This window comes from Panthera leo, chromosome E1, assembly GCF_018350215.1.
Source record: "Panthera leo isolate Ple1 chromosome E1, P.leo_Ple1_pat1.1, whole genome shotgun sequence".
NCBI classification, from domain to species: domain Eukaryota; kingdom Metazoa; phylum Chordata; class Mammalia; order Carnivora; family Felidae; genus Panthera; species Panthera leo.
This window is the reverse complement of record NC_056692.1, coordinates 11,651,975-11,667,943: the sequence shown is the minus strand read 5'-3', so window position 1 is coordinate 11,667,943 and position 15,969 is coordinate 11,651,975. Positions and strand designations below refer to the sequence as shown.

Below are 15,969 nucleotides of genomic sequence, written 5' to 3'. Positions count from 1 at the left end.
CCGCCCCGACCACGGAAGCTGTGGCTTCCACACAGATAAGAACAGACACATTGGAAATGTCCAGAACAGGCAAATCCATAGGGACGGAAAGCAAATTCAGATTTTCCAGTGCCCTGGGGTGAGGTGGGGGGGAGGGGGCGTGTGTTTCATGGGTACAGGGTTTTCGTTCGGGGTGAAAAAGTTCTGGAATTAGCCAAAACTGGTTGTGCAACATTACGAGTGTACTAAACGTCACTGAGCTGTATACAGTCTAAAATGGCTAAGTGGCAGGTGTCGTGCTATGTGTATTTTACGACAAAAGAAAAAGAGAACACATCTCGAAGAATCAAATGAAGCCATGTGTGGAAAGGGGTGCTCGGGATAATGTGGGGGGGCTGTCGGCTACGGGCAGGAGCTGGTCTTGCCAGGATTCTCACCAGCCTTTCTGGAAGCCCCACCCACCCGATCACCAAGCTGGCAGAGGGAAGGGCAGTGGGAGAAGGGCCAGAGGGGAAGGAAAGAGCCTGCTGGTGGGGAAGGTGAACAGAAAACAGTCCTGCCTGTGAGCATCCTCTCTCTCCTCCCAGAAACTTTCTGGGGTGGCCAGTCCAACCAAGAGAAAAGTCATGGCCCGGAAGACAGACCCCGGGCCACACCAACACCAGTACCGAGAAGCCAGGGAGAAGGGAGAGCTGAGGAGCTATCATCTATAAGAAGCTGGACACGGCGGGACTTCCTCCCAGCTCTCCCAGGCCCCGGATGCAAGAATAAGCCAGAGAGGTCTTTGCTGGTGTATACACATCTGAAGGTGGCCCTGTCTGCTTGGTCTCCTAGGAACCCGCAGTGCTGGGCTGGGGGCCTGCAGGAAGGAGGCACCCCTGTCAGGAGACCAGGGACCTGGGGCCTTCTAGCTCTTGCCGGAGAAGTTGCCTGATCCAGGCATCACAGATCCTCCTACTTCCTACTGGCTGCCTAGAATGAAGCGTGAAGGTCTGACCGTCACTGCCCCAGCCCGGGATCCCCTGCTTGGCCACAGCCTCGGCGAGGAGCCGGTCAGTGAGGGACGGGTGACCCCTCCTGGGAGAGGATCAAGGACTCCTTCTCCGTTTCAGACAGGAGACCAACCCGGCCTCAGTGACCTGCTCAAGGCCAGCCCATCGAGAGCAGAGCTGAGGCCCACCCAGGGCACCTGCCCCTCCCCCAGGCTGCTCTGACTCCCACCGTCTCCCAGGGTCCCGGACGTCATCCTCCAGGCGGACCTGGATGTCCAAAGGCGGCCATGGGACTTTCCTTTCATGGAGAGCAGGGGCTGGCAAACCACAGCCTGTGGCCAAATCTGGCCCCGCTGGCTGTGCTTGTAAATAAAGTTTTATTGGAACGCAGTCACACTCAACTCTTTACATGCTGACGGGCTGTCTCCAGTAGTTACAACAGAGACCGCATGGCCCTCAGAGTCAAAAATACTTATAATCTGGCCCTTACGGAAAAACTTTGCTGACACCTGACACGGAAAATCACACAGTTATGGATCTGAGTTAGAAGGGATCTTAGTCACCCACCAGTCCAGGGACTGACAAACTTTTTCACAAAAGGCCAGAAAATAAATATTTTTCAGCTTTGTAGGCCGAGAGGCAAAACCTGGGATACCATGTAGACACTTATAGAACCATTTAAAATGAAGCTGTGTATACAAGTCAACAGCAACAACCTGACTTAAAAATGAGCAAAGGACTTGAATAGACATTTCTCAAAGGAAGATAGACAGATGGCCAATAAGCACGTGAAAAAACGCTCAGGGGACACAGATCAAAACAGTCCACACCCTTAAGGATGGCCATTATCGGGGCGCCTGGGTGGCTCAGTGGGTTAAGCTCAGGTCACCATCTCACGGCTCATGGGTTCGGGCCCCGCGTGGGGCTCTCTGCTGACAGCTCGGAGCCCGGAGCCTGCTTCGGATTCTGTGTTGTCTTCTCTCTCTGTCCCTCTCCCACTTGTGCTCCTTCTCTCTCAAAAATAAATAAACATTAAAAAAAAAAAAAAAGGGACGGCCGTTATCAAGAAATAATAATAGCAACCACTGGCGAGGGTGCGGAGAGACTAGAAACCTCGAACAAGGCTGGTGGGAAGGTCAAACAGCGAGAAACGGTATGGCAGTTCCCCAGAAAAGTCAACCGCAGAACTACCGTATGCTCTTCTAGGTATGGAAGAATCAAGGGCAGGGCTGGCCCACGTCCACAGCAGCACGAGTCCGGGAGCCGACAGGTGACAGTGGCCCAAGAGTCCGTGCCCGGATAGATGGGCACACAACACGTCGTGTCTGCTTATGAGAGAATATCATTCAGCCTCAAGAAGGAAGGGTAGTCTTTAAAAAAAAGTTGAGAATCCTTTTGTTCTTTATTGGTTTTACTGAGACAGAATTGACATATCCCCTCGCGTGAGGTTAAGGCACACGGCGCGATGACTTCATGTACGCGTGTTATAAAATGATTAGCAAAATAAGGTGGGTTACACCTCCGTCCCCTCACATAGTGGTCGTGTGTGTGTGTGTGTGTGTGTGTGTGTGTGTGTGGGCGCGCAGAGAGAATTTCTAAGACCTACTCTGTTAGCAACTTTTCAGTATACGAGACGGAATTAAGCATATAGTCCTCATGCTGGGCATTAGATCTCCAGGACTTGCTCATCTTCTAACTGCGAGTTTGTCCCCTTGGACCAACATGTCCCCCTACTTCCCCCACTCCCGGGGCCTGGCTCCCACACATCTACTCTCTGGTTCGATGAGTTGGATGCTTTGAGATCCCACATATGAGTGGAATCAGGCACCGTTAGTCCTTGTGTCTAGCTCATTTCACTTGGCATTGTGAAGCAGATTCTGACACGTGTTCCAACAGGGACGAACCTTGAGGATGTTGCGCTAAATGAAATAAGCCAGACGCAAAGGAGGAAATACCGTCTGATTCCACCTGCACCTAGAGGAGCTCGTGAGACGTAAAAAGGCAGGTGGCTAGTGGGCTTGGGCCTTTGGGGCACCGTTTGCCAACCCCTGAACTAGTTCGACAACTAGTTGGGAGGCAGAACAGAGAGGGTATGGGATTCATTCATTCATCCATTCACTCATTCGTTCATTCCGAAGGGTGAGAGTGTCTGCAGGCCCTCTGGGCAAAGGCTCCTCAGGGAAGAAAACAAAGGGAAAAATCAGTTAAGCTGGAGAGTAGCTAACAAGGCTGGACTGCGCCACGATCGGGGCTGCGGAACAAGGAAGGAGCCTGTTCGGGCCGCCCTGCCGTCTGAGTTTTCCGAGTAATTGAGGGAGGAACCCCACAGGAGAGTTAGGCTGGTGGGCAGCACAGGAGGCCCGAACATGCCCAGCAGCCAACGGGGAGTGCGGGTCTCGTAACCGGAGCAGACACGAATTGGCTGTTGCCGCCTGCACAGCTTCTCTGCTGGGAGGGCACCTTCCTCCACACCCCTTCCCCTCCCTCCCCCCCCCCGCCCCTTCTCCTCTCTTCCCCCCACCCCTTCCCCTCCCTTCCCCACATCCCTTCCCCTCTCCCTCCCTCTCCCTGCTTCAGCACCCCTCCAAGTGGGAACCCAAAGGGACGTCCGTCTCAGCTGCACAATGAAAGAGGTTAGCGCAGGAGGGCAAAGTAGCCCCTTGCAAATTGAAAACCCGACCCGGTACGTGAATTCACTGCCCGGGCTCTGACCCCCTCCTGGCTCCCTCTTTCCTACCACATCACAGGTGTGGCCTGACCCCACAGTCTTCCCCAACCTAACCCCACGGGCCACCCCACCTGAGCCCGTGCCCAGCCAGGCCAGGGACACCGAAGGATCACCGGGGGTGCATGTGCAGGTGACGGAGGCAGGCCCCCCATTTCATAGGAGCCCTGTGGTCACCTGCCGGTCAAGGCAAGAGTGGGCTGTCTGGGCCAGACCCTCTCTCCCCGCCCCCAGCACCCCAGGCAGCCACGTCCCCATGGGTGAGCGCGGTGGGAGGGAAACCCAGACCTCTCTGTAACCCTGGCACTGTGACCACAGCAGAGTGAGTGAGGCCCAGGGGAGAGAAGGAGCGAGCAACTCGTTTACGTGTCTGGTGCACTCCTCAGTGTTCAGGCTGCACTGGAGCCTCGGAGCCGTCCTGTGGCCTCTCTCTCCGGGGTCAGGGTTCAGCCGGCCTCCCAGGGCAGGCTCGGTCCACTCTGCATTGAGCCTGAGTGCTCACTGAGCCCCTCTGAGCCCTCTGAGCCCCGGAGACCAACAAGTGGCTGGAGCGGGTCGTCGCACTGGGGCTTCCACACATAGGGTGCAGCTGGGAGGTGCTATGGATGCCGGGAGCTAAGGCAGGAGGAGAGCCAGACCCGACAGAAATGAGGCAGCAGGAAGAGTCAGGGAAGGGGCCCTGCCAGGGGAAGGGGGGAGGTGACCCAGACACGGCCGGGGCCAGATGAGGAAACCGGGTGTCATTCTTTACCGCACAGGGGAGCGGGACGGGGGTGCTAGGCAGGGCTGACACAAGTCGACGCCCATCCCCACAGGATCCCCGAGGGCCTCCATGCCGCGTAATCCAGAGGCAAGAAGGGAGAAGGGTAGATCTCAGAGGTGGACCCAGGGTATAGATCCCAAGTCCAGATCCCAGGGTAGATCCAGGATAGATCCCCAGGGGGGATCCTAGGTGTGCTGCTGGGCCGAGCAGGGAAATAACAACAAACAATTAAGGATGCCTCCCAAGTTACCGGCTTGAGCAAGGGGTGAGACAGAGGCTCCGTTACCAAGGTGGGCAGGAAAATGGGAACTCGGCACTGAGACACAGACAGGCTCCCCGAGAGGGGCCAGCACATCCGAGTCAGCTGGGTTTGCCTCCTGGCTCAACCGCTCACCAGCCTTGGCCCCCAGCTGACGCGTGGGCTCCCATACCCACCCCCAAAGGGTTGGGGTGAAGCGTGAGGAGCCATGGTAGGAGCCCAGCACGGCTGCCCGAGCCTGGTGCTCAGGGATAGTAGCAATTCAGGGCAGTGACGGATGCTTCTGGAGACACCTGGTCTGCTGCCTCTGGGCTGAGGGCCGTGGGGCCCAAGCCCTCCCCGGGCCACGTGCAGGCCCTGGTGGGGACCCAGCATGCACTGAGACCAGGGAGCCAGGACAAGGGCAAGTTCTCTCCAGCCCTCTACCCTTCCTCGGCCTCACCACAGTGACCGGCCCTCCTCCCGGCCCCGGGAGTGTGTGCCTGGAATCCAGAGAGCAGCCCTGGGGCAGGACTCACAGAGAAGCAAGCCCCCCATCTGCCAGAGGGGGCCTGGTCTCTCAGCTTGGGCTCAAACGTGCTACTGAGTCCTGCCCAGCTGACGGCAGCCCAGGGCCCCCTTCCATTTTAAGGGGCGACACCCCACTCAGCAAGGGTAGGCAAATAGGACCAACCCCCCTCCCTTGACCCCTCCTACACCCATGAGCCCAGCCCAAGGTCGCACTGGCAGTGTGACCTCCTAAGTGAATGGGGTCTTTTCTCCCTAAGCTGCTGTCCAGCGTGATGCAGCCTGGTCTCCCGCCCACATCAGGCTCCGTGAGCTGGAAAACCTCGAACAAACCATTGCTTCCTGCCAAGCCTCACTTTCTTCGTCTGTACAATGGAACCCTTCTCTGCTCAGAGACTACAAATGTGAAAACGCTCCCTGGGGTCAGAGGGCCTGGAAGCTGGTCAGCACACGGGCCATGCAGGCCTGGAGGCACCCTAGGCAGGGCCTCGAGCCAAGCCCCTTGCCCCTCTGTGCGGGGAATAAGGCCTCTCTGGAGAAGTGTCTCCAGTGTCATTTAATCCAGGGCAGGGGCCACGCCCTCTCTGAAGACCAGGACCCTTGGGATAGCCATCCCTCTCCCCAGGGCCCACAGGGGGAGGCAGGGTGTGGGGAACGTGGCGAGCGGCCGCCACTCGGCTCCCCAGTGATCGCTCCCACGTGGGGGCCGGGGCCACCAGGGCTTCTGATCTGTCATGACAAGTCGGACCTTGCAATTCTCCTGTGCCATCATCGCTCATTTTTTCCAGCACCGCACGGGCCATGTTCAGTCCACGAGCCAGTGTGGCGCCCACAGTTGTTCTCACAGAGCAGTGGAGGTAGGACCCCGGGCTCAGGGGTGGCCTGCAGGGCACCGCGCCTCCTGTCTGAGCATCAGCACCAGCTCCCGCCACCAGGCCCGAGGGCAGCACTTTATCATCTGGAATGAGTTCTCCTGGCAGGAAGGTAACACGTCAGGTCCAGACATGAGCTGAGCAGCTTGCTATAAAAAGCCTGCGTGAGGCCCAGTCCCCAAGTGTCACCTGCCTTCTGCCCTGACACTTCCTGGAGGGGAGTCCTGCAGCAGCTTGGTCTACACATTGAGACTGGGGACCACCTGGCCTTGTCCGCGGTGCTCCTCCGTGCCTGCACCCCAGGCATGTGGCACGGTCGCCTTCCTGGGGCCACGAGGACTCCTCTGCGGATGGGAGTCTGATGGCCCAGAGAGGGAGGGGGTGACTGCGTTCGGACGCAACGCTCCCCGCATCTGGATGCACCCACCCGCGTAACACTGCCTGCAGGGGCTGCCCCCTCAGGTGCCCTGGATGCCTCCAATGGAAACGGACTTTATCCGGCCGGTCGGCCCGGGAAGCGCTTACCAGTGCGAGCGCAGCACGTTCAGGAGCAAAATGGCAGCACCCAGGGAGTAGCAGGCCAGGTAGGGGGATCGGAAGACCTTGCTCAGCTTGCGGGTTCTCTGTTCCCATCTCGCCACCTAAACGGTGCAGAGGAGAGAATAAGGCAACATAAGATGTTCACTGGGGAGAATCCCGGGGCCGAGGGGGAAGCGGGGAGCAGGTCTCTCTGTGCTCTAAAGCTCTGGAGCCCCCATTCCAAGGAGGGAGAATTGCACGCAGCGGCTGCGTGTGGATCTCAGCCCGTCTGGACGGACCACAAGGGCCTTCTGGAAGCACACAACAAACCCATCGAGCAGCAAAACCAGACCTGGATCAGAAGACGCACGCCAGCCAGAGCAGGGCTCTGACCAGCCTCTGGGCCTCGCTCCAGACCCAGCGTCCCGCCACACACATTCCCGACAGTCTCGGCACATGACACGGAAACAGAGAAGGAGCAGCCGGACAGAGACACACACAGGAGCTGGCGAACGAAGGGAGGCTGAGGGGGGATCACAGACCCAGTGCCTACGCCCCGCCTGCAGGGCGCTCTCACCCCTGGGGCAACCCGCACCCTCACCTCTGCTTCCCCAGCGCCCCCTGAGGCACAGACTTGCGAGTCTTTAATTTTAGCCACAGAATCCTTATTGTAGTTTTTCAAACGGATCCTATCTAGACTCTCAACTTTCAACAGCTAACAGCGGAGTGCAATGAACAGACGGCTCTGCTTGCCTCCAGGACCCCAGCCTCCTTCCGCACACATGCTGCCATTGGACTTCCATTGCACCTGCTGCCCGGTGGGGGGTCGGGGGGGGGGCGCGGGGGCGGTGCAAAAAGGCAAATACACAGCAGGGGATGCTGCAGGGGAAGTGGCTGGGAGTCAAGGTGGTTGGTCTCTGGTTATGCGAGCCGGTCACCCACCTGGGCCCTGAATGTGTGTGTGTGTGCGTGTGTGTGTGTGTGTGTGTGTGTGTGTGTGTGTGTGTGAGACATATGGAGGGTCTTGAAGGTCCAGGGGGCCCTCTGTGGTCCTGGGATCCTACAGGAGGACCAGATCCTGGGGGCTGGTGGGGCCATTATCTCCATCACGGCCTCAGCAATGACTCTGTCTGCTGCCCAGTTCCACTTCCCAAACAAATCTGTCTTTCCCGGCAACTAATCAGTGAGACAGTGACTAGCAGATCAAGGCCACTGACTCTCTGACTCCCTCCCTAGAGGAGGCGGCTCCTGTCCTCAGATTTCCTGGGTGGTAGAGGGCTAGAGGGAGAGGGTGTAGGCTGGAGTTTACGGGAAGGAGGTAAGTGAGGTGGTTCCTGGGCCTTCCCCTCGATTGCAGATCCACTGTTGCCATCACTATTCAATTCTCCCAGAAGATAAACAAACCCTTTGTCCGGCTCCAGGCAGGCGGCCTCTGCTGACCCCACGGGAAGCTGGGGCCTCATTCGGAAAGGAAGGGTTGAGCGCTCAAGGGGCTGCGAGTGCACCACTCAGTGCCCTGCAGATGGCCACGGGGGGGCGCGGGGTCAGACTTCATACTTCTCATGGCCATTTCGAGATTTTTAAAAACATTTTCTGTGATAAAACTCAAAGTGCTTTTCAGTTGTACAACCATCACCGGGGTCAAATTCCACAACACGTCCATCACCCCACACCGAAACCCTGTACCCATTAGCTATCACCCTGCACCCCCTTCTCCAGCCCCTGGCAACCACGAATCTACTTTCTGTATCTGTGGATTTACCTCTTCTGGAGGTTTCACATAAACAGAACCTTGCGACCTTTTGTGCCTGGCTTACTTCACTTAGCATAATGTTTTTGAGGCTCATCCACGTTGTGGCATGTGACTTCGTGACCGAATGATATCCCCTTGTGTGGACAGACCACATTGAGTTCATCCACTCAGCAGGGGATGGACATTTGGGTTGTTTCTGCCCTTCGGCCACTATGGATAACACTGCTGTGAAGATGCATGCAGCAGTTGGTGTGGACGTGCGTTTTCACTTCTCTCGGGTGCGTATCTGGGAGTGGAATCCCTGGGTCATAGGGTAAATCTATTTTTGACTCGCTAAGGAGCTTCCAGAATGTTTTCCTCAGCAGCTGTACCATGTTGCATTTCCACCAGCAGTGTGTAAGCGTTCCGATTCTCCACGTTCTCACCAACACTTGCTATTTTCCATTTAAAAAAAAACTGTAGCCATTCTCGGGGCGCCTGGGTGGCGCAGTCGGTTAAGCGTCCGACTTCAGCCAGGTCACGATCTCGCGGTCCGTGAGTTCGAGCCCCGCGTCGGGCTCTGGGCTGATGGCTCGGAGCCTGGAGCCTGTTTCCGATTCTGTGTCTCCCTCTCTCTCTGCCCCTCCCCCGTTCATGCTCTGTCTCTCTCTGTCCCAAAAATAAATAAAAAACGTTGAAAAAAAAATTTTTTTAAATAAATAAATAAATAAATAAATAAATAAATAATAAAAAAACTGTAGCCATTCTAGTGGCATGAAAGTCACACCATTTGAAATCCCCGCAAATAATGATAACATTGAACACCCACAGGCCGTTTGTGTGTCTTCTTTGGAGAAAAGTCTGTGCAAGTCCTTTGCCATTCTTTCTATTGGGTTGATTATCTTTTTGTTAATGAGCTGTACGAGCTCTTTATATACTCTGGATACCAGCCCTTTATCAGATACGTGATTCACAAATATTTTCTTCCATTCTGTAGTCTTCCCTTGCTTTATAATGTCCTTTTTTTTTTTTAGTTAAAAAAATTTTTTTAAGTTTATTATTGAGAGACAGAGAGAGACAGAGCATGAGCATGGGAGGGGCGGAGAGGGGAGGAGACACAGAATCCGAAGCAGGTTCCAGGCTCTGAGCGGTCAGCACACAGCCCGACGCGGGGCTCAAACTCACAAACCGCGAGATCATCGCCTGAGCTGAAGTCGGACGCTTAACTGACTGAGCCACACAGGCGCCCCTATAATGTTCTCTTATGCACAAAAGACTTTTATGTTGACAAAGCACTTCGCCTTGTAGGATTCAACCCAGCTCAACCAACTGACGTGTGCTCAGCACTGCACCAAGTATAGCCGTGGCTCAAAGACTCAGTAAACTGCCAGGCCGGCCCTCAGGAAGCTCAGAGTCTCCCAAGATAGCAATATGGAGTAGAGTTTCCATCTGTGTGCCTGATCCCATAGAACGAAATCCAGCCAGGCAGATTTGCACTAAATCCAGAGGGTGTCTGGGGTGGTCAGACTTCAAGACAGGTTGTGCGGCCTGCACAGGGTTCCTGCTGAAGGTCCCCCTGGAAGACACGGTCACCCTCCAAAGCAGCCGACCAAGGGGCACAGACCAAGGGGTAAAGAGAAGCCCTTTCGGCGTGACTGCCTGGCGGAAAAGTGGACGGAGGTGTCCTTGGCCAGAGGAAGCAGCCTGGCATCAAACATGAACTCCAGGGGCGCCTGGGTGGCTCAGTCGGTTAAGCGTCCGGCTTTGGCTCAGGTCACGATCTCGCGGTCCGCGAGTTCGAGCCCCGCGTCGGGCTCTGGGCTGATGGCTCAGAGCCTGGAGCCTGCTTCCGATCCTGTGTTTCCCTCTCTCTCTCTTCCCTTCCCCCGTTCATGCTGTGTCTCTCTCTGTCTCAAAAATAAATAAACGTTAAAAAAAAAAAAACAAAAAAAAACATGAACTCCAGACTCAAGCCACAAGGGTGGGCAGGACACCCGGGCAGAGGGAGCTCTGGTGGGAGGAGGAGGGCTGGTGACCATCCCAGAACCCTGGGGAGTGCCAAGAGGCTAATGATAAAAATCACAATAACCATGAATTCAAGCATTTCACAATTTTGAGTGCTTTTCCTTGAGCTCGCTTAACCCCCAAAATGAGCCTGCGGTGGGTGATATATGGTCCATTTACCTATGAGGAAGCCACGGCTTCCCACTGGTGGGGTCACACAGCCAGAAAGAGGAGCAGCAGAATGACCCCTTGGGCTCCTTGTATCCAGGGAAGGCCCCTCTCTCCACCCTGCCAGTTAGCCAGCTGTGGTTCAAATCTGCGGTCTTTGGCACATCCGTTCCTTGTATGCGATTTTTAAGGTTACCGCTTTAAAGGCCATTGATTTTTTTCCTCCCGGTCGATGGGATTATGCTTCCAAAAGGCCATGGAAATCTGTTAGAAATTACATAAGGGGTCACGTACTTCTAGCTGAGGGGCTTGTGGCCCTCCCAGCAAGCCCAGTCTGGAAAGCGCTAGACGGGGAATCGGGAACACTGCATGCTAGACTCAGAACTGCCCAGCGTGTTCTCCACGCTCGGGGAGGCGTTTCTCTCTCGGGAGCTGTTTGTCCAGCTGCAAAAGGAGGATGGAAGTGGCAGCAGGTGGCATTCTGTGCTCCTGGGGATGGCTCTGCCTCCCAGAAACCCGCCACGCACCGTACGGATTGCACAGACACAGCGTGGGCCACTGGCACATCCTACCGTGCAAAGGGATGCTTGTCATCAACCATACGCTGAGCAAAAGGAGCCAGATGCAAAAGAGTGCCTTCTGCCTAATTCCATTTACACGAGGTTCTAGACCAGGCGGAACCCGCTCTAGTGACAGATGTCAGAGCGGTGGTTGCTGGGGCTGGGGGCTGGGGCTTGGGATGAGGGCTGGGGACTGGGGGCTGGGGGCTGGGGGCTGGGCACTGAGGCCACGTGGGGGCGCTGGACTGGAGGAGAGGGCGTGTGGGGAAGGGAATGTTCTATACCTTGATCAGAGTGGTGGTTACACAGGCACACCCCTTGGTCAAGACTCAAGTTGTACACCTGAAATGAGTGCATTTTAGAGTATGTATACTATACCTCCATAGAGCCGCTTTTAAAAAATCCAATCCTTGTTGAATCTGAGCTCTAGGGTCAGACGAGAATGGCTGTCAGTGTCACATACCCTGGCAGACTCTTCTACGTGTGACACCACGGGGTCCTGAGTTCAGCCTCTAAAGGAGGGGCCTTTTGGGCTGCCTGGGTGGCTCAGTGGGTTAACTGTCCACTTTCGGCTCAGGTCATGATCTCGCGGTCCGTGAGTTCGAGCCCCGCGTCGGGCTCTGTGCTGACCGCTCGGAGCCTGGAGGCTGCTTTGGATTCTGTGTCTCCCTCTCTCTCTCTGCCCCTTCCCTATGCATGCGTTCTCTCCTCTCTCTCTCTCTCTCTCTCTCTCTCTCTCTCAAAAATAAATAAACATTAAAAAAAATAATAATAAAGGAGGGGACGCTCCCCTGTTTCTGTGGGGCTCACTGGATGTGTCCAGGATGCACAACGGACCCCGGCCCAGAGCCCACACTCCTCACTTCTATAACCATAGCACCCTCCTGGGTGACCAGGAAGAGGGTCCATTCTTCAGCCCTGCAAACCGAGGGCTGGGAAGGGCCTAGACGAGTACTCAGGCTTCTGGACTCCCAGGCTGGACCCTCTGCCAGGCCTTGGCTCTTCTGGGGATGATGGGACGTCTTTCCTCCGAAGGCCCTTTGGGGACCACATGGCCACCTCTGATCTCCCAGGTGGCCCTCCACACCCGCCCCTTCACCTGGGGAACGGTGGGGTAATAAATGTGCTTTCTGAGCAATCTAATAACCAAAAGTGGCAGACCCCGGGACCAGGCAATGTGGGAAAGAGGAAACGAGGAGTCCTATGAATAACTACTATCTGCCTTTCGGTCAGCCTGTGTTAGATTGGGCTGTTATTTCAAGGCAATCAATAAATCAGCAGCCAGTGGCCTTGCTGAAGCCAAGGTTAATTTGCCTCCCTGCCTGGCCACCCCACCTTCCCTTCCTCGGGCGCCCAGCTGCACACTTCATCCAATTAAGAGGCCGGAAGCAGTCAGCGCAGCTCGACTGCAGGGGGCTGGACGCCAGGGGCCGAGCTGTAGAATGACGCAGGTCACTGTCCCGCGGGCTGGACCGGTGGGCGTAGGCACAGGAGGCAGAATGACCAAACGCTCTGCTGTCACCGTTCCTGGCGTTGCTTGTCTTCTAGATTTCCAGAATCCCCCAAATGGAGATGGGCGTTCCCAGCCCTCCCCTAGTCTATGCCCACGTTCCCTCCTCCTGAAGTTGCCAGATAAACACAGGGCCCCCCAGGTAAATCTGAATTTCAGATAAACGGCAAATAATCTGTAGCATCGGTTGTCCCAAATGTTGCCTTTGCTGTTTACCTAAAACCCAAACTGAACTGGGGCTCTGTGCTTGTGTTTGCCACATTTGGCAACCCTGCCTCTCCCACACCCCTGAGCAAGGGTCACCAGGCTCAGCTCTGTAACGGGGAAGCCTTCCAAAGTGTTGATTCATTTTCTGTTTTTTTTTTTTGCAAATGTGTCCCGCAGGCTCTGTGCCGGGGCAGAAGAAACAGGACGTGGGCGGGTGGAGCAAGAATGGAAGGGGATGGAAATCCAGGGACACAAGTCACAATTCCTGACCCCCCCCCCCCCAGCCGGCTGTGCGTCTGCAGGCAAATCACGGCTCTACCTTAACCGACTCAGCTGTGAAGTACAAAAAATAAGGTAGTAAATCCCTTCTCCACCTCCCAGGATGGTGGGCAGACCAGAGCACGTATGGATGAAAGCATGCCAGCCCTATAGCCTCGTCCGGGTGGAAGAGACTGTCTCTCCCTCATGTCTCTGGCCCCTGGAGCAAGCTTGGCATCTTTTATACTCCTGCGCCCCACCCCCCTCCACCCCCCACCCCCCCCACCGATGGTGCTGATGACGATGCTGGGTCTGGCCTGAAAGGAGGCAGCTCCAAAGTCTGTCCCCAGAAGTGAGCACCCGTACCTCCCCATAGGGTGTACGCTTCTTTCTGCCACTTTCCGGGGCTCCGTTCTCGGTATCCCTTGCAGCAGCATCCGGTGGCTCAGACAGAGGTTGCAACTGGCAGCCCAGGAAGCGTTTGGGTCAAACTCACAGAACTTTAAAAACCTGTGACCCAACAACAGTTCACCATGCAGAGTTTTCCCGTTAAAAGCCCGGCATCCGGTCTGAGGTGAAAAATCTGGACAAGGAGGCCACGGCAGGCCTGCCCGCGCACAGCAACCCTTCGAGAGGCTGCGCGGCCTACTTCCGGGCAGATGGGGCGGGCGCGGCGGTCCGGGACGCGGCGGGCTGCATGCAGGTGAGCTGCGGGCCGCTGGCAGCCTGCGCGTGTGTGGGCAGAGTTACACAAGGCGCACGCCAGGGCCGTGCCTGTGTGTGTTGCCCACGCGCCAGGACCCCTCGCACGGCCTCCAGCAGGCACACCACGGTGACTTCAGACGTCAGGCCTCCAGCGCGTAAGCCCGGCCCGCCGTGTGCCCCTGAGAATGACGGCCCTCTTAGCTGCAAAGATAACCCTCATCGGCGTCCACAGGGAAGGAGAACTCTGCTTTCAGCAAGTCCCCGAGACAATGTGATGTGTTTCAGCCAGGAGCCACAGCATTGCACGGCAACGTGTCCCTCCCGCTCGGACCCAAAGCCTGCTGGGTTTAAGGCCCAGGGAGCAGAGGCGCGAGCGTGGAAGTAGGAACGTCAGTGACTCTCGACCTGGAAGTCCTGTGTGTGTAAACCATCAAGGTCGTTGCCAAGATCAGCAGGCCTGAGAGCCACAGGCTCTTTACAGACCGCGTGCCCCTGAGCCACTCCCTCAGCTTGAAATATGAAGAGTGCCTACCACAGAGAGTTGTGAGATTATAGAAGATCTCCATGATTGCTCTGCCTGGGGCCAGATAAGAATGCGTCCTCGGGAGATCCTTACTCGGGGATGCTGGCAGGCCAGTGGCACCTGCTAAAACCAGGGGGTGCCAGGACCTGCCAAGCATCCTGTGACTGTCTGAGTGTCTCACTGGGAACACAGTGGGTGTGGGTGACAACAGCTGAGAAGATGGGCTGTGGCCACAAGGGATAGAGAGAGGGACATCTGGGATGTGTTTTCAATTTTTTTTTTAACGTTTACGTATTTTTTTTGAGACAGAGAGAGACAGAGCATGAACGGGGGAGGGTCAGAGAGAGGGAGACACAGAATCCGAAACAGGCTCCAGGCTCCGAGCGGTCAGCACACAGCCCGACGCGGGGCTCGAACTCGCGGACAGCGAGATCGTGACCTGAGCCGAAGTCGGCCGCTTAACCGGCTGAGCCGCCCAGGCGCCCCTGGGATGTGTTTTCAGACAGACCAGGGCAAGTCTCCAGCTCTGGAAGGCTATGAGAAGCATCCTTCAGGGAGCACCTGGTGGCTCAGTTGGTTGAGCGTCCGACTGTTGATTTCGACTCAGGTTATGTATGATCCCGGGGTTGTGGGATCGACCCCCACGTCAGGCTGAGCATGGAGTCTGCTTAAGACTCTCTCTCTCCCTCTTTCTCTCTCTCTCTCTCTCTCTCTCTCTCCCCCTGTGCCCCTCCCCAGCTCGTGCACTCAGGCACCTGTACGTACTCTCTCTCTCTAAAAGAAAAGAATAAAAGAAATATCCTTCCACTCAATCCGCCCACCTATCCACACACCCACCCCCATCCATCATCTACTCCTTCACGTCTCCATCTACCAATTCATCCAAATTGACTGGGGATCTACTATAGACCAGATGTGGTGTTAGACAGTAGAATGTTTTGAAGTGAAAACGGGGAGAAAGCCATACAAAGTCATTCATAACAAATGGTGCCTGTTTTCGTGTAAAATGTGTAATTTCATAATGATAATTAAAGCCAAGGATGCCTCAGTCACTGAAAGCACCAGCACCTGCCCCCCCCTTCCTCTGGGAGTCCACAGACAAAAGCAAGGGCCATGGGAGGAGACTCTCAGCGTCCACGCTGGGGCCTCGAGAGCCATCTCTCCGACTTGATGAGGACCTTTTCTGGACACATACCTGCCTCTCAAATTTCCTACATGTCCTTGCAGTGAGGGCCCCTGAGGGTGGATTTTTGAAATACACCATTTGAGGTGAGATAGAGGCTTTTTCACTAGATGACCAACCGTTAAGCATTCATCATGGCGGCCAACGGGACAGGACACCGGCGAAAAGCATCGGGTTCTGGGTTCAAACACGAGCGAGGGCAGATCACGTTCCCTCTCTCTGCCTCAGTTTCCTCACCTGCACGGTGGAGCTGTGCACGATCACATAATACACTATCGCACAGCATTGCTCTGAGGATGAAGTGAGTTAATGCACACAGAACGCTAGGAGCACACGTCTGGAGCGTGGCAAACTTTCAGATGTTAGCAATGCTGTTTGTTTTCATTCTGATGTGGGCGGGTGGGGAGTTGAAAGACCTAAAGAAGGCCTGGCTGTCGGCCTGACAGGCCACCACCATGCAGATGAAGAAAGGCTGATGGCTCAGTCAGTTGAGCCAAATGTCC

General features: G+C 55.8%; 1 protein-coding gene across 4 annotated transcripts in view; it reads right to left on the bottom strand.

Annotated features, from left to right (window-relative positions):
• The window catches only part of PEMT (phosphatidylethanolamine N-methyltransferase), an 84,606-nt gene that overhangs the window by 12,518 nt on the left and 56,119 nt on the right, over positions 1-15,969 (bottom strand). For all 4 annotated transcript variants that reach the window (XM_042914805.1, XM_042914806.1, XM_042914804.1 and 1 more), the window contains exon 3: positions 6,623-6,738. In XM_042914805.1, the coding sequence (XP_042770739.1) occupies positions 6,623-6,738 (116 nt within the window). The remainder of the gene's footprint in view (positions 1-6,622; positions 6,739-15,969) is intronic.